Source organism: Theropithecus gelada, chromosome 2, assembly GCF_003255815.1.
Source record: "Theropithecus gelada isolate Dixy chromosome 2, Tgel_1.0, whole genome shotgun sequence".
Lineage (NCBI taxonomy): Eukaryota > Metazoa > Chordata > Mammalia > Primates > Cercopithecidae > Theropithecus > Theropithecus gelada.
This window is the reverse complement of record NC_037669.1, coordinates 89,037,700-89,062,832: the sequence shown is the minus strand read 5'-3', so window position 1 is coordinate 89,062,832 and position 25,133 is coordinate 89,037,700. Positions and strand designations below refer to the sequence as shown.

Sequence of the window (25,133 nt, the reverse complement as noted above, 5' to 3'; positions counted from 1 at the left end):
TATGTCTGACCCAAATCTTTCTGAGATTTATTTCTGCATGTCTAACTGCCTACCAGGACCACAGCTGTATGAGGAAAAAGTACCTTGTATATGTCTTGTTCACATTTATATTCACATGCCAAGTACACAGGACTTAATAACAATTTGTAGACTGATCAAATGAATACATGAGCAAACTAAACTGATACCACATATATTCCATGAATATATGACTGGAGGCACAAAATAAGTAAGTTACTTTTGGAATCACATACTTTGTCTTCACCATGGCACAGTTTTCCTTTACAGCTGGTAGTGAATCTTTGGATAAAGAGATGGGAATGAGATTCTGCACAGGGGCAGGAAGGAGATGCGAGAGTAAAGAGACATTTCTCCGAACGTTGCAAACACTGTTTCTAAAGTTTTCTAGTCTAGTAATTGTAATTTTCTTCTGAAATTATGTATATTATTTGGAGAATAAAATAGTTAGTGGCTCTATTAAATTCTGATTGTAGCTTTAGCTATAACACATCATTTCTTTTTGAATTTCCACCAAAGTTTTTATATGTTGCTGTAACATTTTTTAAGACCTAAAGCAAGCTTGTCCAACCTGCAGTCCACAGGCTACATGCAGCCCACAATGGCTTTGAATGCAGCCCAACACAAATTCATAAACTTTCTTAAAATATCGTGAGACTTTTTAAATTTTGATTTTTATTTTTTAGCTCATCAGCTACCATTAGTGTTAGTGTATTTTATGCGTGGCCCAAGACAATGCTTCTACCAATGCAACCCAGGGAAGCCAAAAGATTGGATGCCACTGCCTTAAAGTGATTCTCAAGAGTTATATAAAACAGCATTCTCCATTGTTTTTGGCACCAGTGACCAATTTCATGGAAGCTAGTTTTTCCATGGACTGATGGGTGGAGGCAGTGGTGTGGGATGGTTTTGGAATGAAACTGTTGTATGAAACTGTTCTACCTTAGCTCTACCTTAGATCATCAGGCACTAGTTAGAGCATACAACCTGTATCCCTCCACGTGAAGTTCACAATAGGGTTTGTGCTCCTATGAAAATCTAATGCCACTGCTGATCTGACAGGAGGCAGAGCTCAGGTGGTAATACTTGCCCACCTGCCACTCACCTGCTGTGTGGCCCAGTTCCTCACAGGCCACGGGCCCATACCAGTCTGCAGCCCGGGGATTGGGGACTTCTGATATAGAAGATGTAAATTTGGTAATGTAGATTCTTTCGGATCTAATATGATGAATGGTTTTATGATCTGAGTGCTCACATCTAAGAATGTATATGCTTGTTATGGATTTTGCATCATGCCAGTGCTTTGGGAATATCTGGGAGATATTACTGCCCTCCTTACTGCCCTCAGGGAGCACACACCTTAAACAGATAAAACACACAGCTACAATCAGCAAATAAACAGAAGCACCTATCAGGTAGTTTGTAGTATCCTTTGTATGTTACTTAGCAGGAAAAAAGAGGGTATCCTGCCACTAGACATGTGTTTTTGGCCTTGCTTGTCACTGCAAGCTGTTATGTAAATATGTTTAGTGTTTTTCCTTATCTGCCCTTTTCCTCTGTTCTGGTGTTACTCACATTTCTCTGTATCTTTCTTTCCTACATTTCAGTGAGCGGTTTCTGGTAAGACTGAACAAGAATGGTGGGCCAAGGAACCCAGAGAAGATCGAACGAATGTGTGCCCTTTTTACAGTATGTACAAATTCTCTTTTCCTTCTTTGCTGTTGACTCTAACCAGTGGCCTGCTATGTGGATATTGTCACCCTGAAAACAAGCATTTATTCTTATTTCCACACACATGGGAGAGAATAGGACTTGATTTATGTTTCTGTTAGGTTTTAATGAAATATTTATAGAAAACTGAAATTATATACAGTTTTAAACTTAATTTTTATTAATGAAATACAATCAAGTACCTTTCACTGATATAGATTGTATAAGCTATTTCATACAATAGACACTTAAAATCTGACAGAACCAGCCTGGACAACATGCCAAACCCCATCTCTACAAAAAATACAAAAATTAGCCAGGCATGGCATGTGTCTGTAGTCACAGCTACTTGGGGGTCTGAGGCGGGAGGATCGCCTTAGCCCAGGAGGTTGAGGCTGCAGTGAGCCAAGGTCACACCACTGCACTCCAGCCTGGGTGAAAAAGTGAGACCAGATCCTGTCTCAAAAAACAAACAAACAAACCAAAATCTGACATAGGTCTTTCTTACTATTCTTATCCAAGGCCACTGGGAATTTCTCTGAGGTGTATAATTTCTAATGCATAATTTATTTTAAAGGTATCCAACAAGTTTACAGCTTTGTAGTTTGTTAGTGAGTTCATATACAGCAAGACAAACTAAATAGTCCTCTTCCAAATACCAAATGGGGGATATTTTCCTACTGTCATCTGTACTTTTTTTATATATATATACTTTAAGTTCTAGGGTACATGTGCACAACATGCAAGTTTGTTATATAGATATACATGTGCCATATTGGTTTGCTGTACCCATTAACTCATCATTTGCATTAGGTATTTCTCCTAATGCTATCCCTCCCCCTAACCCCATCCCACAACAGGCCCCAGTGTGTGATGTTCCCCACCCTGTGTCCACGTGTTCTCATTGTACAATTCTCACCTGAGTGAGAATATGTGCTATTTGGTTTTCTGTCCTTGCGATAGTTTGCTCAGAATGATGGTTTCCTGCTTCATCCATGTGCCTGCAAAGGACATTAACTCATCATTTTTATGGCTGCATAGTATATACCATGTGTATATGTGCCACATTTTCTTTATCCAGTCTATAATTGATGGGAATTTCTGTTGATTCTAAGTCTTTGCTATTGTGAATAGTGCCTCAATAAACATACGTGTGCGTGTGTCTTTATAGCAGCATGATTTATAATCCTTTGGGTATATACCCAGTAATGGGATGGCTGGGTCAAATGGTATTTCTAGTTCTAGATCCTTGAGGAATCGCCACACTGTCTTCCACAATGGTTGAACTAGCTTACGCTCAACAGTGTAAAACTGAACCAACAGTGTAAAAGTGTTCTTATTTCTCCACATCCTCTCCAGTATCTGTTGTTTCCTGACTTTTTAATGATCGCCATTCTAACTGGTGTAAGATGGTATCTCATTGTGGTTTTGATTTGCATTTCTCTGATGATCAGTGATGATGAGCATTTTTTCATGTGTCTGTTGGCTGCATAAATGTCTTTTGAGAAATGTCTATTCATATCCTTTGCCCACTTTTTGATGGGGTTCTTTGTTTTTTCTCTTGTTACTTTGTTTAATTTCTTTGTAGATTCTGAATATTAGCCCTTTGTCAGATGGGTAGATTGCAAAGGCCACTGGGAATTTCTCTGAGGTATAAAATTTCTAATGCATAATTTATTTCTACATATGGCTAGCCAGATTGCAAAAATTTTCTCCCATTCTGTAGGTTGCCTGTTCACTCTGATGGTAGTTTCTTTTGCTATGCAGAAGCTCTTTAGTTGAATTAGATCCCATTTGTCAATTTTGGCTTTTGTTGCCATTGTTTTTGGTGTTTTAGTCACGGAGTCCTTACCCATGCCTATGTCCTGAATGGTACTGCCTAGGTTTTCTTCTAGGGTTTTTATGGTTTTAGGTCTAACATTTAAGTCTTTAATCCATCTTGAATTAATTTTTCTGTAAGGTGTAAGGAAAGGATCCAGTTTCAGCTTTCTACATATGGCTAGCCAGTTTTCCCAGCACCATTTATTAAATAGGGAATCCTTTCCCCATTGCTTGTTTTTGTCAGGTTTGTCAAAGATCAGATGGCTGTAGATGTGTGGTGTTATTTCTGAGGCCTCTGTTCTGTTCCATTGGTCTATATCTCTGTTTTGGTACCAGTACCATGCTGTTTTGGTTACTGTAGTCTTGTGGTGTAGTTTGAAGTCAGATAGCGTAATGCCTCCAGCTGTGTTCTTTTTGCTTAGGATTTTCGTGGCAACATGGGCTCTTTTTTGGTTCCATATGAACTTTAAAGTAGTTTTTTCCAATCTGTGAAGAAAGTAATTGGTAGCTTGATGGGGATGGCATTGAATCTATAAATTACCTTGGGCAGTACGGCCATTTTCATGATATGAATTCTTCCTATCCATGAGCATGGAATATTCTTCCATTTGTTTGTGTCCTCTTTTATTTCATTGAGCAGTGGTTTGTAGTTCTCCTTGAAGAAGTCCCTCACATCCCTTGTAAGTTGGATTTCTAGGGAGTATTTTATTCTGTTTGTAGCAATTGTAAATGGGAGTTCACTCATGATTTGGCTCTCTGTTATTGGTGTATAGGAATGCTTGTGATTTTTGCACATTCATTTTGTATCCTGAGACTGCTGAAGTTGCTTGTCAGCTTAAGGAGATTTTGGGCTGAGATGATGGGGTTTTCTAAATATACAATCATGTCATCTGCAAACAGACTATTTGACTTCCTCTTTTCCTAATTGAATACACTTTATTTCTTTCTCTTGCCTGATTGCCCTGGCCAGAACTTCCAACACTATGTTGAATAGGAGTGATGAGAGAGGGCATCCCTGTCTTGTGCCAGTTTTCAAAGGGAATGCTTCCAGTTTTTGCCCATTCAGCATGATATTGGCTGTGGGTTTGTCATAAATAGCTCTTATTATTTTGAGATACATTCCATCAATACCTAGTTTATTGAGAATTTTTAGCATGAAGAGCTGTTGAATTTTGTCAAAGGCCTTTTCTGCATCTGTTGAGATAATCATGTGGTTTTTGTTGTTGGTTCTGTTTATGTGATGGATTACCTTTATTGATTTGCATATATTGAACCAGCCTTGCATCCCAGGGATGAAGCCAACTTGATCGTGGTGGATAAGCTTTTTGATATGCTGCTGGGTTCGGTTTGCTAGTATTTTATTGAGGATTTTTGCATCAACGTTTATTGGGGTATTGGTCTAAAAATCTGTTTTTTTGTTGTTGTGTCTCTGTCAGGCTTTGATATCAGGATGATACTGGCCTCATAAAATGAGTTAGGGAGGATTCCCTCTTTTTCTATTGATTGGAACAGTTTCAGAAGGAATGGTACCAGCTCCTCCTTGTACCTCTGGTAGAATTCAGCTGTGAACCCATCTGGTCCTAGACTTTTTTTGGTTGGTAGGCTCTTAATTATTGCCTCAATTTCAGAGCCTGTTATTGGTCTATTCAGAGATTCAACTTCTTCCTGGTTTAGTCTTGGGAGGCTGCATGTGTCCAGGAATTAATCCATTTCTTCTAGATTTTCTCGTTTATTTGCGTAGAGGTGTTTATAGTATTCTCTGATGGTAGTTTGTATTTCTGTGCGATCGCTGGTGGTACCCCCTTTATCATTTTTTATTGCATCTATTTGTTTCTTCTCTCTTCTTTATTTGTCTTGCTAGTGATTTATCAATTTTGTTGATCTTTAAAAAAAAAAACAAAACAGCTCCTGGATTCATTGGTTTTTTGAAGGGTTTTTTTTTTGTGTGTCTCTGTCTCCTTCAGTTCTGCTCTGATCTCAGTTATTTCTTGCCTTCTGCTAGCTTTTGAATGTGTTTGCTCTTGCGTCTCTAGTTCTTTTAATTGTGATAGGGTGTCAATTTTAGATCTTTCCTAGTTTCTCTTTTGGGCATTTAGTGCCATAAATTTCCCTCTACACACTGCTTTAAATGTGTCCCAGAGGTTCTGGTACATTGGTCTTTGTTCTCATTGGTTTCAAAGAATGTCTTTATTTCTGCCTTCATTTAGTTATTAACCCAGTAGTCATTCAGGAGCAGATTGTTCAGTTTCCATATAGTTGTTTGGTTTTGAGTGAATTTCTTAATCTTGAGTTCTAATTTGACTGCACTGTGGTCTGAGAGACAGTTTGTTGTGATTTCTGTTATTTTACATTTGCTGAGGAGTGCTTTACTTCCATCTATGTGGTCAATTTTGGAATAAGAGTGATGTGGAGCTGAGAAGAATGTATATTCTGTTGATTTGGGGTGGAGAGTTCTGTAGATGTCTATTAGGTCTGCTTGGTGCAGAGCTGAGTTTAAGTCCTGGATATCCTTGTTAACTTTCTGTCTTGTTGATCTGTCTAATGTTGACAGTGGAGTGTTAAAGTCTCCCATTATTATTCTGTGGGAATCTCAGTCTCTTTGTAGGTCTCTAAGGACTTGCTTTATGAATCTGGGTACTCCTGTGTTGGTCGCATATATATTTAGGATAGTTAGCTCTTGTTGAGTTGATCCCTTTACCATTATGTAATGGCCTTCTTTGTCTCTTTTTATCTTTGATGGTTTAAAGTCTGTTTCATCAGAGACTGGGATTGCAGCCCCTGGTTGGTTTGTTTATTTGTTTGTTTTTTCTATTTGCTTGGTAGATCTTCCTCCATCCCTTTATTTTGAGCCTATGTGTGTCTCTGCACATGAGATGGGTCTCCTGAATACAGCCCAACGATGGGTCTTGACTCTTTATGCAATTTGCCAGTCTGTGTCTTTTAATTGGGGCATTTAGCCCATTTACGTTTAAGGTTAATATTGTTATATGTGACCTGAGAGACCTGGCTGTTAGGAGGAAAACTAACAAACAGAAAAGAATAGCATCAACATCAACAAAAAGGATATCCACACCAAAACCCCATCTGCAGGTCACCAGCATCAAAGACCAAAAGTAGATAAAAACATCCCACTGTCAATATTAGACAGATCAACGAGACAGAAGGTTATAAGTAGATGTTTGATCCTGTCATTTTGATGTTAGCTGGTTATTTTGCTCGTTAGTTGATGCAGTTTCTTCCTGGCATCGATTGTCTTTACAATTTGGCATGTTTTTGCAGTGGCTGGTACCAGTTGTTCCTTTCCATGTTTAGTGCTTCCTTCAGGAGCTCTTGTAAGGCAGGCCTGGTGGTGACAAAATCTCTCAGCATTTGCTTGTCATTTTATTTCTCTTTCACCTATGAAGGTTAGTTTGGCTGAATAGGAAATTCTGGGTTGAAAATTCTTTTCTTTAAGAATGTTCGATATTGGCCCCCACTCTCTTCTGCTTGTAGAGTTTCTGCTGATAGATCCGCTGTTAGTCTGATGGGCTTCCCTTTGTGGGTAACCCAGTCTTTCTCTTTGGCTACACTTTACGTTTTTTCCTTCATTTCAACCTTGGTGAATCTGACAATTATGTGTCTTGGGGTTGCTCTTCTCAAGGAATATCTTTGTTGTATTCTCTGTATTTCCTGAATTTGAATGTTGGCCTGCCTCACTAGGTTGGCGAAGTTCTCCTGGATGATATCCTGAAGAGTGTTTTCCAATTTGATTCCATTCTCCCTGTCACTTTCAGGTACACCAGTCAAACGTAGATTTGATCTTTTCGCATAGTCCAGTGTTTCTTGGAGGCTTTGTTTCTTTTTACTCTTTTTTTCTCTTAACTTCCCTTCTCACTTTATTTCATTAATTTGATCTTCAGTCCCTGATACCCTTTCTTCCACTTGATCAAATCGGCTATTGAAGCTTGTGGATGTGTCATGTAGTTCTTGTGCCATGATTTTCAGTTCCGTCAGGTCATTTAAGGTCTTCTCTACGCTGTGTATTCTAGTTAGCCATTCGTCAAATCTTTTTTCAAAGTTTTTAGCTTCTTTGCAATGGGTTCGAAGATCCTCCTTTAGCTCGGAGAAGTTTGTTATTACCGACCTTCTGAAGCCTACTTCTGTCAACTTGTCAGAGTCATTCTCCATCCAGCTTTGTTCCGTTGCTGGCAAGGAGCTGCAGTCATTTGGAGGAGAAGAGGTACTCCGGTTTTCAGAATTTTCAGCTTTTCTGCTCTGGTTTCTCCCCATCTTTGTGGTTTTATCTACCTTTGGTCTTTGATGCTGGTGACCTACAGATGGGGTTTTGGTGTGGATGTCCTTTTTGTTGATGTTGATGCTATTCCTTTCTGTTTGTTAGTTTTCCTTCTAACAGTCAGCTCCCTCAGCTGCAGGTCTGTTGGACTTTGCTGGAGGTCCACTCCAGACCCTGTTTGCCTGAATATCACCAGCAGAGGCCACAGAACAGCAAATATTGCTGCCTGAACCTTCCTCTGGAGGCTTCATCCCAGATGTATGAGGTATCCGTCTGTGCCTACTGGGAAGTATCTCCAGTTAGGCTACACGGGTGTTAGGGACCCACCTGAGGAGGCAGTCTGTCCATTCTCAGAGCTCAAATGCCATGCTGGGAGAACCACTGTTCTCTTCAGAGCTGTTAGATAGGGATGTTTAAGTCTGCAGAAGTTTCTGCCGCCTTTTGTTCAGCTATGCCCTGCCCCTATAGGTGGGGTCTACAGAGGCAGCAGGCCTTGCAGAGCTGTGGTGGTCTCTGCCCTGTTGGAGCTTCCCCAGCCACTTTGTTTACCTACTCAAGCCTCAGCAATGGCGGATGCCCCTCCCCCTGCCAGGCTGCTGCCTGGCAGGTTGATCTTAGACTGCTGCGCTAGCAGTGAGCAAGGCTTGTGAGCATGGAACCCACCGAGCCAGGTGCAGGAGATAATCTCCTGGTGTGCCATTTGCTAAGACCATTGGAAAAGTGCAGTATTTGAGCGTGAGTGTCCTGATTTTCCAGGTACGGTCTGTCACAGCTTCCCTTGGCTAGGAAAGGGAAATCCCCCAACCCATTGCACTTCCCAGGTTAGGCGATGTTCCACCCTGCTTCGGCTTGCCCTCCTGGGGCTGCACCTGCTGTCCATCCAGTCCCAATGAGATGAACCAGGCACCTCAGTTGGAAATGCAGAAATCACCGTCTTCTGTGTCAGTCACGCTGGGAGCTGCAGACCTGAGCTGTTCCTATTTGCCTGTCTTGGAACGGAATCCCCTTGTTTCTGTACTTTAGTTTTTTCTGAAAAGCCATACTGTTGTTCATGGTCTCTACAACCATGGACCAATCAAGTTAGAAAAGTTTTGGAAACCTGCTGATTAGAAAATACCAAACCTCACAATCCTGTCTTGCCTTGTGTGTTCTTCAAGTTTATTCTGATTTACTAATTTGTTTTTACCTTGTTAAAAAAACTATCCAGCAGTATTTATTTGAGTTAATTTATTTACTATAGAAGAAAACAAGACTGTGTCACAATTTTAAACCAGTTTTGATTATTGTGAATTCCTTGATCTGTTTCAGTGATCCTGAGATACATCAAAACCTATTGTGTTGGTTTCACAGTTTCACTGACCTTGGTTATGGTGTGTGATTGACAGGTGACAGATATCGTAACGCTTACATTGGGCCTCTTAAATGCAAATAGGATTTATCTGGAGATCTGATATGTGACTTTCTGTAAAAGATACAGTTATATTTGTTCACCTCACTTTTTAGTTCATTTACTGCAACTTTATCTTTCAAAACATCAAATGATATTATGCAGAATCTGATATCACTTTCACAGAGATAGCTTTTATTGATAATATTCCAGATGTGTGGAAAGATTTATAAATCTAGCTAAGGTAAAATAATATTTCATCCATCTTTGAGCTTAGCAGTAAAGGCTTAGGAGATAATACAAGGAGAAAGAACAGGAAAAGCAGACCCATGATGGTGGTTAAGGGAGTTGAGATGTCTTAGTCTGGGAAGATCAGCACTCTGTCTTCAATTGGAAAAGAATGAAAGAAAGAATCTAAATTGTAGTAAATGGGATTTAAGTTAGTCTGTTGAGTGAGAGCTTCCGAAGTGAGAGTGCCTGAACACTGAGGTGGTTTTGTGGGACCTCCTTTCTGAAACAGAATTAGTAAGAGACACCCATCTTCTAGAATGTCTCAGTAACCTTAGGAAGTTTTTCTAAATTCTGATTCTCTGATATTACCTGGTAAAGCATCAAGAGAAATTGTTGATTCCTTGTTTCTTGGATTTGTGGGAACAGAGCTGCATGCATGTACTGTCCTTGAATTCTTGAATATGATGAGTACAGTCCTTGTCTTTTGAAAAATGAACTTAATTAGGGTGGTATTTAAATGTAATTATAATAAATCAAAGTTTTCATTTAGCATTTTAATTATCCATATGAGCCCAGAGGCCAAAGCTATAGCTCCAACTTTATTGCACATAACACACATGATGTGCTCTTGTTCTGCCACAATGGGAAGGTACAGGGTGCTAAATATACTATTAATACTTCCATAATTCTATATGCAGTGCAGCCCTGGATTTTTTTTTTTTTTTCTTTGCAGTAAGGGTCTCACTCTGTGGCCCAGGCTTCAGTGCAGTGGCCTGATCATAGCTCATGTAGAAACCTTGAACCTTTGGGCTCTAAGCCATCCTCCTGCCTCAGTCTTCTGAGTAGCGGGGCTATAGGTGCACACCAAGCTTGGCTAATTTTTTTTTTTTTTAAGAGATGGCATCTTGCTATTTTGTCCAGGCTGATCGTGAACTCCTGGCCTCAAACAACCCTTCCACCTTGGCCTCCCAAAGTGCTGGGATTACAGGTGTGACTCACCGTACCCAGCTCAGCCCTAGATTTTTAAAAAATGTCCCAAACATGATTTGAGGAATTTTTACAAAGCACACAAGATTTCTGAACAAGATTATCTTAGCCAGGATTTCTATGTTTTAGTTTAAGCTATATGAGATTATATTGGTGGGACCTGTTTTCTCATTATCTGAGACTTGAGTTCCTCCTATGAACTAAAGGAGTTTCCTAGATTGACGTATGTGCTGCAAAGTCTCAGAATAAATGCAAGAATATGTAGCCACAACTATGGTTGATGCTGACCTGTTAGCTTACCTTAGAATGGGGAAAAGGGAATCATACAAACTGAGCAGATTACAAGGTTACTCAGCACACTTCAGAGCCACATTAAAGTCACATTATTTGGCACAGCCTTATTCTCTTTGAGGCCTTAGTTTTTCTGACTTGGTTAGATTTTAGGGTTTCCTACCAAGGAAGAATTTTATCCAAGGGGAATGTTTTATACTTACATGGATGGCCAATATAATGAGGATTTTGCTGACTTTTATGCTAAACAATGGCTCTATATACAAATGCGTGAAAGTTTATCTGTTTTTACTCATTCTTAGATATTCATGACTTCATACACACTGCCTGAAAGGTGTCAGTAATTGTTACATAAACAAATGAATATATGTTTATTTGTTGTCATATTCAAGTGACAAACTCAGAGAATGAATTTGTACAGTTATCCATGCATTAGTTGGCATTTTATTTTATATATTTATTTATACTCTTCTACATTCCAAGATAGAATTTTAAGTAATGATCTTTTTAGTTCAGAATTGAACTTGATTATTACTATAATAACATTATGTATTAAAATACCTTATTTTCTGCAACTTACATGTGAATAAGCTGGTTTTATTTTGTATTCATGAATCTCATTATCTCTATAGAAAAAGAGTATCCCCAGCACAGGTAAGTTAATTAACTTTTTAATGTTTCAAATGAGTAAGTCTAAGATGCTGGACCCTAAGTCACTGTCCTCGGTTGTTTCTTCTACACATTGTTTAGTTGGGACCAGCTTCCTAGGTAAGTAGGATTAGAGAGTTTGGTCCAGTGAACAAATCTAATTCCTGCCATGTAATCAGGATTGAAATCCTGCTCACCAGATGAATGATAGATACATCACTCTTCTCATCTTGCTTTTACAGGTCATGTGAGTAATTTAACATAGATAACCACCGTTGGTGCTTAGTCTTGAAGAATATGTGTTTAACAAACTCTGTGGTAACTGTGTTTAGCCATGCACTTACATTTAATAAGATAACTTTTATATTGAAATTCTGTGGAACTCACAAATAATTATTTTGCTTAAAATATTTTCTTGCATTAATTATTGTCCTATTTCTATTGATGTCAAATAAATACCACTGAAAGTTCTGGATGCTGTGTACATGATAGTCAGAAAGAGCCCCTACTCAGCCACTTGGAAAATACCATAAATTATACTTAAGTCTTCTTTTATTCACTCAGCAGAGCCAAGGGAAACATTTAGTATTTTTGTGTACAATCCATCAGATTAGTTTCCCTTATTTGGACATCTTTGGAAACTGGCTTGAATTCCATAGATACATTGGAGTCAGTGATTATACAAGTCATTTGATAGTTTGGATGTACATAATCCAGGCTGTGTAGGAGGAACCATTTCACTTTGAAATGCGTCGAACATTTCTATATCCTTTAGTAATCAACATCTTTCCATCCAAAAAGTATATAAAAATGGTAACCTGGTTTTCAATTTTCACTTGTTTAGTACCACCTTAATAAGTGTTAAAATATAGCATTGTTTTAATAATATTATTTTAAATTCCATTTTTAATTAAAAGAATTAGTGTAATGGGTCCTGAAACATCCTTTTTCAATATCAAACACAACTTTCATGTAAAAACATATCTTTATGATTCCAGGTATCAATTTATGTTTAATTACTTTGTAACCTGTTTCATTGTAAACATACTTTATTATTTTAAGAACTTGGCAAAATATTATAACCATCTAAAAGCTTCAATTTCACCACTATGTATTACTTTTTTTTTTTTTTGAGATGGAGTCTCTCTGTTGCTAGAGTACAGTGGTACGATCTCAGCTCATTGCAGCCTCCACCTCCCAGGTTCAAGCCATTCTCCTGCTTCAACCTCCCGAGTAGCTGGGATTACAAGTGCATGCCACCACACCCAGCTAATTTTTGTATTTTTAGTAGAGGTGGGGTTTCACCGTGTTGGCCAGGCTGTCTCGAACTCCTGACCTCAAGTGATCCTCCCACCTTGACTTCCCAAAGTGCTGGGATTACAGACATAAGCCATCACGCCTGGCCCACATATTACTTCTTAATGTCTCCTTTTCTTTCATATGTTCAGGGCCATTTAATAGGGCAAGGCTGGGACTAGGCTAAAGCAAACAAAGCACAGCATCTTGAGAGTGAGTACCTTCTTAAATTTTGCACCTTAGGTGCCTTGCTTGCCTCACCCTAGTGCTAACCCTGCAACAGGGTTTACAAATTAAGAAGCATGGAGACTCTGACTCTCTTAAGCTCCTTCCAAATCATGACTGCCATTTGATTGTACCTTTTTTTTTTTAATTGAAGAGAGACAGGCATCTGGGGTCAATCAAAAGATGAAAAAGGAAAAGGAAGCAAAACTAAGGGAGCCTTTCCTAGAAGCAAAAGGGAGATCACAGAAACCAGTCACATTAAGGGCAAAGGTTATTCCATCAAGTACCATTAACTCGCAATAATGACTGAGAGAGCAGCAAGTTGATGGCCTGGTGAAAAATCTGAAACAGAATATATATTAAATGAATTTTTGTTATTTCAAGGATAATACATTTAAAAAGCATAATGCATACTTATCAACAAACATTTCAACATATGTTCTAAACACAAATAGAATGATTATCAGACTGGGCATGGTAACTTAACACCTGTAATCTCAACACTTTGGGAGGCTGAGGCAGGAAGATTGCTTGAGCCCAGAAGTTTGAGACCAGTTCTGACAACATAGCAAGACCCCATCTCTACAAATAATTTTAAAAATACCTGGGCATGATGGTGCACACCTGTAGTACCACTTACTTGGGAGGCTGAGGTGGGAGAATCACTTGACCCAGAGGACAAGGCTGCAGTGAGCCGTGATCACACCACTGTATTCCATCCTGGTGACAGAGCAAGACTTTATTTATTTTTTTGTTTTCTTTTAAAACTTTTATTCTTTTTTTTTTTAATTATTATACTTTAAGTTCTAGGGTACATGTGCACAATGTGCAGGTTTGTTACATATGTATACGTGTGTCATGTTGGTGTGCTGCACCCATTAACTCGTCATTTACATTAGTTGTATGTCCTAATGCTATCCCTCCCCCTTTCCCCACCCCACAACAGGCCCCGGTGTGTGATGTTCCCCACCCTGTGTCCAAGTGTTCTCATTGTTCAATTCCCACCTATGAGTGAGAACATGCAGTGTTCGTTTTTTTGTCCTTGTGATAGTTTGCTCAGAATAATGGTTTCCAGCTTCATCCATGTCCCTACAAAGGACATGAACTCATCCTTTTTTATGGCTGCATAGTATTCCATGGTGTATATGTGCCACATTTTCTTAATCCGGTCTATCATTGATGGACATTTGGGTTGGTTCTAAGTCTTTGCTATTGTGAATAGTGCCGCAGTAAACACACGTGTGCATGTGTGTTTACAGTAGCATGATTTTATAATCTTTTGGGTATATACCCAGTAATGGGATGGCTGGGTCAAATGGCATTTCTAGTTCTAGATCCCTGAGGAATCGCCACAGTGTCTTCTTCCACAATAGTTGAACTAGTTTACAGTCCCACCAACCGTGTAAAAGCATTCCTATGTCTCCACATCCTCTCCAGCACCTGTTGTTTCCTGACTTTTTAATGATCGCCATTCTAACTGGTGTGAGATGGTATCTCATTGTGGTTTTGATTTGCATTTCTCTGATGGCCAGTGATGATGAGCATTTTTTCATGTGTCTGTTGGCTGCATAAATGTCTTCTTTTAAGAAGTGTCTGTTCATATCCTTTGCCCACTTTTTGATGGGGTTGTTTGAATTTTTCTTGTAAATTTGTTTGAGTTCTTTGTAGATTCTGGGTGTTAGCCCTTTGTCAGATGGGTAGATTGCAAAAATTTCCTCCCATTCTGTAGGTTGCCTGTTCACTCTGATGGTAGTTTCTTTTGCTATGCAGAAGCTCTTTAGTTGAATTAGATCCCATTTGTCAATTTTGGCTTTTGTTGCCATTGCTTTTGGTGTTTTAGTCATGAAGTCTTTGCCCATGCCTATGTCCTGAATGGTATTGCCTAGGTTTTCTTCTAGGGTTTTTATGGTCTTAGGTCTAACATTTAAGTCTTTAATCCATCTTGAATCAGTTTTTCTATAAGGTATAAGGAAGGGATCCAGTTTTAGCTTTCTACATATGGCTAGCCAGTTTTCCGAGTACCATTTGTTAAATAGGGAATCCTTTCCCCATTGCTTGTTTTTCTCAGGTGTTTTAAAAGATCACATAGTTGTAGATGTGTAGGCTCTGTTCTGTTCCATTGCCTATATCTGTGTTTTGGTACCAGTACCATGCTGTTTTGGTTACTGTAGTCTTGTAGTATAGTTTGGAGTCAGGTAGCGTGATGCCTTCAGCTTTATTCTTTTTGTTTAGGATTTTCTTGGCAGTGCGGGCTCTTTTTTGGTTTCATATGAACTTTAAAGTAGTTTTTTTCCAATTCTGTGAAGAAAGTAATTGATAGCTTGATGGGGATGGCGTTGAATCTATAAATTACCTTTGGCAGTATGGCCATTTTCACGATATGAATTCTTCCTGTCCATGAGCATGGAATGTTCTTCCATTTGTTTGTGTCCTCTTTTATGTCGTTGAGCAGTGGTTTGTAGTTCTCCTTGAAGAGGTCCTTCATATCTCTTGTAAGTTGGATTCCTAGCTATTTTATTCTCTTTGAAGCAATTGTGAATGGGAGTTCACTCATGATTTGGCTCTCTGTTTGTCTGTTATTGGTGTATAAGAATGCTTGTGTTTTTTTGCACATTGTTTTTGTATCCTGAGACTTTGCTGAAGTTGTTTGTCAGCTTAAGGAGATTTTGGGCTGAGAGGATGGGGTTTTCTAAATCTACAATCATGTCATCTGCAAAGAGGGACAATTTGACTTCCTGCTTTCCTAATTGAATACCCTTTATTTCTTTCTCTTGCCTGATTGCCCTGGCCAGAACTTCCAACACTATGTTGAATAGGAGTGGTGAGAGAAGGCATCCCTGTCTTGTGCCAGTTTTCAAAGGGAATGCTTCCAGTTTTTGTCCTTTCAGTATGATATTGGCTGTGGGTTTGTCATAAGTAGCTGTTATTATTTTGAGATACCTCCCATCAATACCTAATCTATTGAGAGTTTTTAGCATGAAGGGCTGTCGAATTTTGTCAAAGGCCTTTTCTGCATCTGTTGAGATAATCATGTGGTTTTTGTCTTTGGTTCTGTTTATATGCTGGATTACGTTTATTGATTTGCATATATTGAACCAGCCTTGCATCCCAGGGATGAAGCCCACTTGATCATGGTGGATAAGCTTTTTGATATGCTGCTAGATTTGGTTTGGGAGTATTTTGTTGAGGATTTTTGCATTGATGTTCATCAGGGATATTGGTCTAACATTCTCCTTTTTGTTGTGTCTCTGCCAGGCTTTGGTCTAAGGATGATGCTGGCCTCATATAATGAGTTAGGGAGGACTCCCTCTTTTTCTATTGCTTGGAATAGTTTCAGAAGGAATGGTACCAGCTCCTCCTTGTACCTCTGGTAGAATTTGGCTGTGAATCCGTCTGGTCCTGGACTTTTTTTGATTGGTAGGCTATTAATTATGGCCTCAATTTCAGAACCTGTTACTGATCTATTCAGAGATTCAACTTCTTCCTGGTTTAGTCTTGGCAGGGTATATGTGTCCAGGAATTTATCCATTTCTTCTAGATTTTCTAGTTTATTTGCATAGAGGTGTTTATACTATTCTCTGATGGTAGTTTATATTTATGTGGGATCGGTGGTGATACCCCCTTTATCATTTTTTATTGCGTCTATTTGATTGTTCTCTCTTTTCTTCTTTATTAGTCTTGCTAGCGGTCTATCAATTTCATTGATCTTTTCAGAAAACCAGCTCCTGGATTCATTGATTTTTTTGAAGGGTTTTTTTGTGTCTCTATCTCCCTCCGTTCTGCTCTGATCTCAGTTATTTCTTGCCTTCTGCTAGCTTTTCTATGCGTTTGCTCTTGTTTCTCTAGTTCTTTTAATTGTGATGGTAGGGTGTCAATTTTAGATCTTTCCTGCTTTCTCTTGTGGGCATTTAGTGCTATAAATTTCCCTCTATACACTGCTTTAAATGTGTCCCAGAGATTCTGGTATGTTTTGTCTTTGTTCTCGTTGGTTTCAAAGAACATCTTTATTTCTGCCTTCGTTTTGTTATGTATGCAGTAGTCATTCAGGAGCAGGTTGTTCAGTTTCCATGTAGTTGAGTGGTTTTGAGTGAGTTTCTTAGTCCTGAATTCTAGTTTGATTGCACTGTGGTCTGAGACACAGTTTGTTATAATTACTGTTCTTTTACATTTGCTGAGGAGTGCTTTACTTCCAACTGTGTGGTCAATTTTGGTATAAGTGTGATGTGGTGCTGAGAAGAATGTATTTTCTGTTGATTTGGGGTCGAGAGTTTTGTAGATGTCTATTTGGTCCCCTTGGTGCAGAGCTGAGTTCAATTCCTGGATATTCTTGTTAACTTTCTGTCTCGTTGATCTGTTTAATGTTGACAGTGGGGTGTTAAAATCTCCCATTATTATTGTGTGGGAGTCTAAGTATCTTTGTACAACACCTTGTTTTTTAATGAAAAGGAAGAAAGAAAGAGAAAGGAATGATTTTCATAACTCTTAGGTTTGGAAATTAGTTTTGATTCTTGATTGTATCTGTTTACTTAAAGGAAGCCCTTAATATTTTTCACTAAGATTATTTTCAGCTATAATTTAGTACAAATGATAAATATCAGAATTTAGAAATGGAAATCAAATTATTGAGGTTTTACTGATAAAGTAATCTCTTTTAAGTGGGACATACTTTGTGTGTAATAATCATCTGTGGACAGAGGAATCAATGTAAAATTAGTGGAGAACAAACTTACAGAATTTTAGTTATTGAAGAGCTTTTTGGTGGTTTCCCATTTTTTTCTGTGCTGAACATTTATTCCTTCTGTTACGGAATGTTTTTATATGATGTTGGAGTAAACATGGAATATGCAATATCATGAAGATTTCTAATGTGAGAACTTTTATAGACTTTTTATTTGTTAAGTGGTTTAAATGAGAGCTAGAAAAATGTTGTCAATAAAGTAAACTTCCAAAGGCCTGTAAGATATCCAGACTTTTACTCCAGGCCTCTTATAAACGATTAAAGTGCTATGTGCTATAATTTCCCTTCCCCTACCTATAACATACAGTAAAAGCAAATGACTAGAGATTCAAAATGAATTTTTAATTATTTTCTGTGTGTTCCTTGCCTGAGTTTACTTATTTTTTTCTCTTAGGATCTGAGCAGCAAAGATATGAAGAGAGATTTGTATATCGTTGCCCATGTGATCCGAATAGGTACTGTTCACCTTACCCATTCACATGACTAAGACTGGCCCAACTTGGAACAAGTATGTCTTGTGCATGAGCTTTGTTTTCTCCCTAGATCTTACTTGTAATTTCAGATCTCAGGATTAGAGTCCAGCTTGTATTGAAGCTATGCCTAAGCTCAACTGCTGTGGTAGCTTGGTTTGATATAAATGGATTTGGGGGAGTGGGTTTTGTTTGTGGTTTTTAATCACTTAAAACCTTCTGCTCCCTATCTGTTTTTAGACCCAAAGTTTTTATTTAAAATGGTCTGCTTATAGACATTATTTCTAACACAGTGCCCTGCCTCTGTACCTACCCTTTCCCTCAGAGATCTTATAGCAGTTTTCCAGAGGTACCAACTTCACAGCAAATGCCATTCAGCACCTATTGGTTGTGTTTTAAATTATGTATCTGTGGTTCTCTCCACAAAATTAGAGTTATTGTCATCACTCCCAACGATGGATGGTATTTCACTTCTATCCCACCCAAGATGAAAAAGTGATTTTTACTACTGTTCTGTGGTTGGTTTGCTCAGACTTATTTCAAGTTTATGATATAACTTTTGGGCCTCTGGCGAACCAAGTCCTCCTTCATAGGTTTGAGTTCTGGCCTATCATGTACATTTTTATCAAAGAATATTTTTTAATCTCTTACCAGCAAAACAGCTATTTTGCTGTACTTAAAGTGTTTGTTAAGGTTCCAGCATTTGCAACTCTTCTTGCTGCTGTAGGCACAGCTTTGGTAAGCTGGAAAAGTAAATATTCATCCACTTTTTAAGACTACTCTCAATCCCACAATTGTTCAGGATGATGTTGAACAGCGGAATTTGGTTGAAAGAACACAGTATCCTCCTTGTCTGTACATATGTAGCTTATACCTGGCAGCTAAAATACTAAACTTTGTACCTATAACGTACCTGAGAAGTGTAAATCTATTATTAGCACATTGGTTTTTCTAAGAAATTCATAAAATCACTTTTATTCTGATGTGATTAATAAATGAACTGTTGATATTGATTTAGAGTTAGATAAGAATGATTGATTGAATGTAGTACAGGGAAGAGCTTTGGCCAGAGGCCTCTTTGGTGTTCTTACACATAAATATCCTTCAGCCCTATAGTCTTCTAACTTAGAGGATTTCCTAGGTGCCTGTAGCTCAGGCATCCTTGGATGACAATTAGGCAATACTGGAGAGGAGCATGCTTTTCTCAATCTGACTGGTGTTTTCTGCTGTGCCCAAGGCCGGATGCTCCTGAACGACTCAAAGAAAGGTCCTCCTCACCTGCACTACAGGCGACCATATGGCTGTGCGGTCCTAAGCATCTTGGATGTCCTACAGTCACTCACAGAAGTAAAGGAAGAAAAGGATTTTGTTCTTAAGGTTTACACGTGAGTAATGGACATCAGGAATATTAATGATTTGTAGCATAAGACATCCCACCACTGTCCTTGAGAGCAGCAGTGCTGAAACCTTGAGGACACGGGCCACACAGTGGCTCACATCTGTATTCCCAACACTTTGGGAGGCTGAGGTGGGCGGATCACAAGGTTAGGAGATCAAGACCACTCTGGCTAACATGGTGAAACCTCGTCTCTACTAAAAATGCAAAAAATTAGCCGGGCATAGTGGCACGCGCCTGTAGTCCCAGCTACTCAGGAGGCTGAGGCAGGAGAATCGCTTGAACCCGGGAGGCTGAGGTTGCAGTGAGCTGAGATTGTACCACTGCACTCAAGCCTGGGTGACAGACTGAGACTCTGTTTCAGAGAAGAAGAGGGAAAAAAAAAAAAGAAAGAAAGAAAGAAAGAAAGAAAGAAAGAAAGAAAGAAAGAAAGAAAGAAAGAAAGAAAGAAAGAAAGAAAGAAAAAAACAACAACACCTTGTGGACATAGAATCACCAGGATGTAGGAAAGGGAGCTTTTTGAAAATGCAGAAGATTGATCTAAGATTTGGGGTGGGACCCAGGCAGCGTTGTTTTTAATAAGCTTCCCAGGTAATTCTGAAACAGCTTCGTTTGGGACCTTCTGTCCTAAAGCGACAATGTAGTACACATTTTCTTTTTTCTCCAGAATTAACCAATCTTATATATTTGCCGAAAAGCTAACAATATACTTCTCATGTGTCTTGGCTATGAGAGTCTTGTGTGTCTAATGCTTGCCCACCAGTTATTATAACTGAGCTGGCTAATGATCAAGATTGTTTAAAAGAATGATCATGAGTCAGGTTTCTCTATCTTTGAAAGATAGCCAGTTTTTCTGAGGAACCAAGATATTATTCTTCACTTGTGCCACTGGAGATCGATAAGTCATATCCAACCAGGCATGGCATTATTTTTAGTGATCTTCAACCAAGGGATATTGTCTTAGATAAGCAGTCCATCTCCTTCTAACTTGTGAAACAATAGGAAAAACACAATAATGAAAAGAAGTACAGAATTCAGTCATATACTTCTTCTTTGCTCATGTAGAGTTAGACACAAATTGTAGTGCTAAAAAATGATCACCGATGAGTTTATTAAGTTTTTAAAGCAAGTATATTTAAAACTGTGAGAATTTTTAAAAACTCATCTTTCAGTTTAAACCCAGTATTGTTTGTCCAAATTAAATCAAATACTGCCAATCACCATGTTAATGTATCTTCACCATAATATTGTATAGAGATTTTTCTGTAGTATCTGTTGCTGTTTCTGACTTGGGCATGAAATAAGCTTAATTCACAATATCTGTTAAGCCACATTTGATTAATTTCAAAATAAAATCCCAGTCTCCTCATTACCTATTTTCCCTTCAGCTTTGTTCTATTCAGAGTTGTATACTTTATGGGATGAGGAATCTTCCTTTGGAATCATAACTTACAAAGAAAATTTTGGCTGGTTTTCTCCTCCTTCCATGCGTCAGTCACAGGCTTTCTCCATTTACCGAATCCTCACATTGATGGGTGGTGGAACCTGCTAGTTTATGTGCCTTCCTCCCTTTGAAAAGGACTAAACAGAAATCCAAAATCATCATTATCTTACTCCACTGTATTCCTTCCAAGGGCAACGGATTTATAGAGAGCACTCCAGAATTGTTATCTCTTTGCATGTATTATCCCTTCCTTGTTTCGGTGCAAATTTTCATTACAGATAGGAGCTTGCACAGCATTCCTCCTGAAATCATGCTGTCAGGCTCAATTGGCCTAATTGCTTCTAAAGCAACAGCTTTCTGCGAGAAACAGGATTCACGTATATATTTTTCTTAGCTGCTTCTTATGGGTGGGCTGTGTCTAGTATACTAGTTCTAAAAAGCTGAAGAAAAATATGTTTATAGAGAAGATTTTTTTTCAAATTTTCTTTTGAAGGATTAATAGAGTAAAAATGTTCAATAATTTTTCCACTTGAAAATATTAACAGACTTTCAAACGGACTATCAAATGCATGTTTGTGAAATTGATTTTGTGTGCAGTATAGAATTATTCTAGGATTAGTCATTTTAATCCACATCAGCACAGTGAATCTAGCCCCCAGGAGAAGCAATATTTTCCAGTAAGTTTCAGGCAACATTTTTGTTGGTTAGATTGAATTGGAAGCTTAAAGAGTTTGCTAATTGCAGTTGATAGTGCTTTAGCCTTTGCTAGGACAGGACTTTACAAAGATGAAAACCTCTTATACAGTTTTAATGAATGAGTTAGCAAATATCTGATTAGTTGTTCACGTTCTCATCATTTCTTTCATTGTTCATAGTCAGCCTTATCCAGAGAAGATAGAAACTCCTGTCTGTCTCTGCCAAGGCCACTACTCTGCTATATAATGTTGTTTTCACGTGTGTATGGGAAGGTACTACATCCTTTTAAGAAAATTGCAATAAGAAGCTGAGGCATGAAAACTAGGTCACTTCCTAATAAGTCAAAAGCCTTAAAACTCACAAATAAATAACCATATGTACATTTCAGTTTGATACAGATACCATAGTTTTCTTGACCAGAAGGACAAGGGGTCACAAGCAGGCACAGGGCATGCTGTACTTAGAACCCAAAAACCAGGAGCTAAAGCCCACATTGGAGGAGGTGGGTGTCCGTAAATAATGTATGTAACCAAATACAAGATGGCTTTGAATATGTGATGATCGCTGTCCAATTTTACAATGAAAAATGTCCAAATAAACGTATTTAGGCCAACCTTAATGAAACAGATAAATACATGTTTTGAACATTAAATTTTTAATTTGGGTTACAGTGTATTTTATATTTTAAAATATGTATTACAAATTATGTAATACACACATAAAATCACATATTATATAAAATTGAGATGTATTGCTTATTCTTGACTCTCAAATTTTATGAAAAAATTTATTTAAATTATTCATATGCAGCCATGTCATCAGGTCTTTGTCTTCACTTAAGCCACTTTCTGAATTATCTGACACAGTTTTCCGAGGCACATTATTTTTACTCCCATCAGATTGGCTTTGATGCATCATTCTTTGACACTTTCATGACGCTTTCACACTGGAAATTCATCTTGAGGCACAAGATGATACCGCCACTTACTATGCTACTTTTATGGTGATTTTTACAATCGCATTTAACACTTCAATTTGGTGATCATACCCCAACCATGATTACTAATTCTATGTAGCTTTGCTCTTTTTTAAAAAAAAAAAGTCAACCAATTCTGCCAGATAACCTTCATAAGCATCTAAAAACTCCCATTGATTGAGGTAATTTCAGGTTAGCATAACTTACCCAAATAGTGTTGTGATGTTCAAAATAAAGAGATTCAGGCCGGGCGTGGTGGCTCACGCCTATAATCCCAGCATTTTGGGAGGCTGAGGCAGGTGGATCACGAGATCAGGAGATCGAGACCATCCTGGCTAACACTGTGAAACCCCATCTCTACTAAAAACACAAAAAATTAGCCAGGTGCGGTGGCGGGCACCTGTAGTCCCAGCTACTCAGGAGGCTGAGGCAGAAGAATGGCGTGAACCCAGGAGGCAGAACTTGCAGTGAACTGAGATGGCGCCACTGCACTCCAGCCTGGGCGATAGAGCGAGACTCCATCTCAAAAAAAAAAAAAAAAAGAGATGCAGAGACTGCCCCATATCATGAAAGGCTTTATGAGACTGGAAACATCAAGTGGCATTCACCTACTATGTACCCACAAAAATTAAAAATGTGAAGAAATAAACTTCTTTTAATTAAAGCAATATGAGGTGGCAGCCTCTTCTGTGAGTGATGACTGGAAGGGAACTGCTCCTCATATTTGGGATAGACACTAGGCCTATTCAGGCATTTTTTGAGAATACTGTCTTTGGGTTCTTTGCTTCATAATCACCTTACCCACGAAACTGTCTTAAGAGTACTTGTTTAGGAGCCTTTTTTTTTTTTTTTTTTTTTTTTTTTTTTTTTTTGATGCGGAGTCTCGCTCTATCGCCGAGGCTGGAGTGCAGAGTGCAGTGGCGCGATCTCGCCTCACTGCAGCCTCCGCTTCCTGGGTTCAAGCCATATTCCTCCCTCAGTCTCCCGAGTAGCTAGCTGGAACCACAGGCACTCACCGCCATGCCCGGCTAATTTTTGTATTTTTAGTAGAGATGGGATTTCACCATGTTGGCCAGGATGGTCTTGATCTCCTGACCTCATATTCAGCCTCCCAAAGTGCTGGAATTATAGGCGTGAGTTACCATGCCCGGCCTATATATATTCTTTATTATTCATCTGTTGATGGCTGCTTGTTTCCATATCATGGCTAGTGTATATAATACTGCAGTAAACCTGGGAGTGCGGATATCTATTCAAGATACTGATTTCTTTTTCTTTGGGATATACCAGAAGTGTGATTGCTGGATCAAATAGTTGTTCTATTTTTAATTTTTTGAGGAACTGCCATACCATAATGACTATACCAATTTACATTTCCATCAACAGTGTTCAAGAGTTCCCTTGTCTTCACACTCTTGTCATCACTTGTTATCTCTTGTTTTGTGATTACAACCATCCTAAGAGATGTTAGGTGATATCTCATTTTCTTTTTGATTTGCATTTTCCTGATGGTTAGTGATATTGAGTACGTTTTCGTATGCCTGTTGGCCATTTTTGTGTCTTCTTTGGGAAAATGTCTTTCAGGCCTTTTTGCCTGTTTTGTAATTGAGTTATTTGTTTTTATGGAATTCAGTTATATGAGTTCTTTATATAGTTTTAGATATTAATCCCCATCAGTTACATGGTTTGCAAATATTTCTTCTCATTCCATAGATTGCTTTTTCGTTTTGTTGATTGTTTCCTTTGCTGTGAAGAAGCTTTTTAGTTTTATATAGTTCCATTTATTTATTTTGGCTTGCCTGTGTATTTCATGTCATATCTCAGAAAATCACTGCTAAGACCCAATGTCAAGGAGCTTTTATTTCTGTTTTCTCCTAGGAGTTTTACACTTTTAGGTCTTATATTTAAGTATTTAATATCTTTCGAGTTAGTTTTTGTATTTTATGTCAGATAAGGTCCAATTTCATCCTTTTATATGTGGATGTCCAGTTTTCCCAGCACCACTTATTGAAAACTGTCCTTTCCCCATTGTGTATTCTTGGTGCCCTTGTTAAAGACTGTTCACTGAGTTTATTTCCAGGATCTGTATTCTGTTCCACTGGTTTGTGTGTCTGTTTTTATGCCATTACCATATTATTTTGATTACTGTAACTTTACAACATTATTTGAAATCAGGAAGTGTGATGCCCCTAGCTTTGTCCTTATTTCACAAGATTGCTTTGGCTATTCGGAGACTTCTGTGGTTCCATACAAATTTCAGGATTGTTCCTTTCTATTCCTGTGAAAAATGTCATTGGAATATTGATACAGGCTGCCTTGAATCTGTAGATCACTTTGGGTAGTATATGGACATTTTGAAAATATTAATTCTTCCAATCTATGAACACTGGATATTTTTTCATTTATTTGTGTCGTCTTCAATTTCTTTCATCAGTGTTTTATAGTTTTCAGTAAATAGATCATTCACTTTCTTGGTTAAATTATTCCTAAATAGTACATTTTTTGATGCTATCGTAAATGACATTG

At 38.3% G+C, this 25,133-nt stretch overlaps 1 protein-coding gene across 1 annotated transcript in view; it reads left to right on the top strand.

The window, feature by feature from the left end:
* The window catches only part of DOCK3 (dedicator of cytokinesis 3), a 682,478-nt gene that overhangs the window by 446,162 nt on the left and 211,183 nt on the right, over positions 1–25,133 (top strand). The window contains exons 10-12 of the mRNA XM_025375707.1: positions 1,626–1,707; positions 18,020–18,080; positions 19,333–19,480. Of these exons, the coding sequence (XP_025231492.1) occupies positions 1,626–1,707; positions 18,020–18,080; positions 19,333–19,480 (291 nt within the window). The remainder of the gene's footprint in view (positions 1–1,625; positions 1,708–18,019; positions 18,081–19,332; positions 19,481–25,133) is intronic.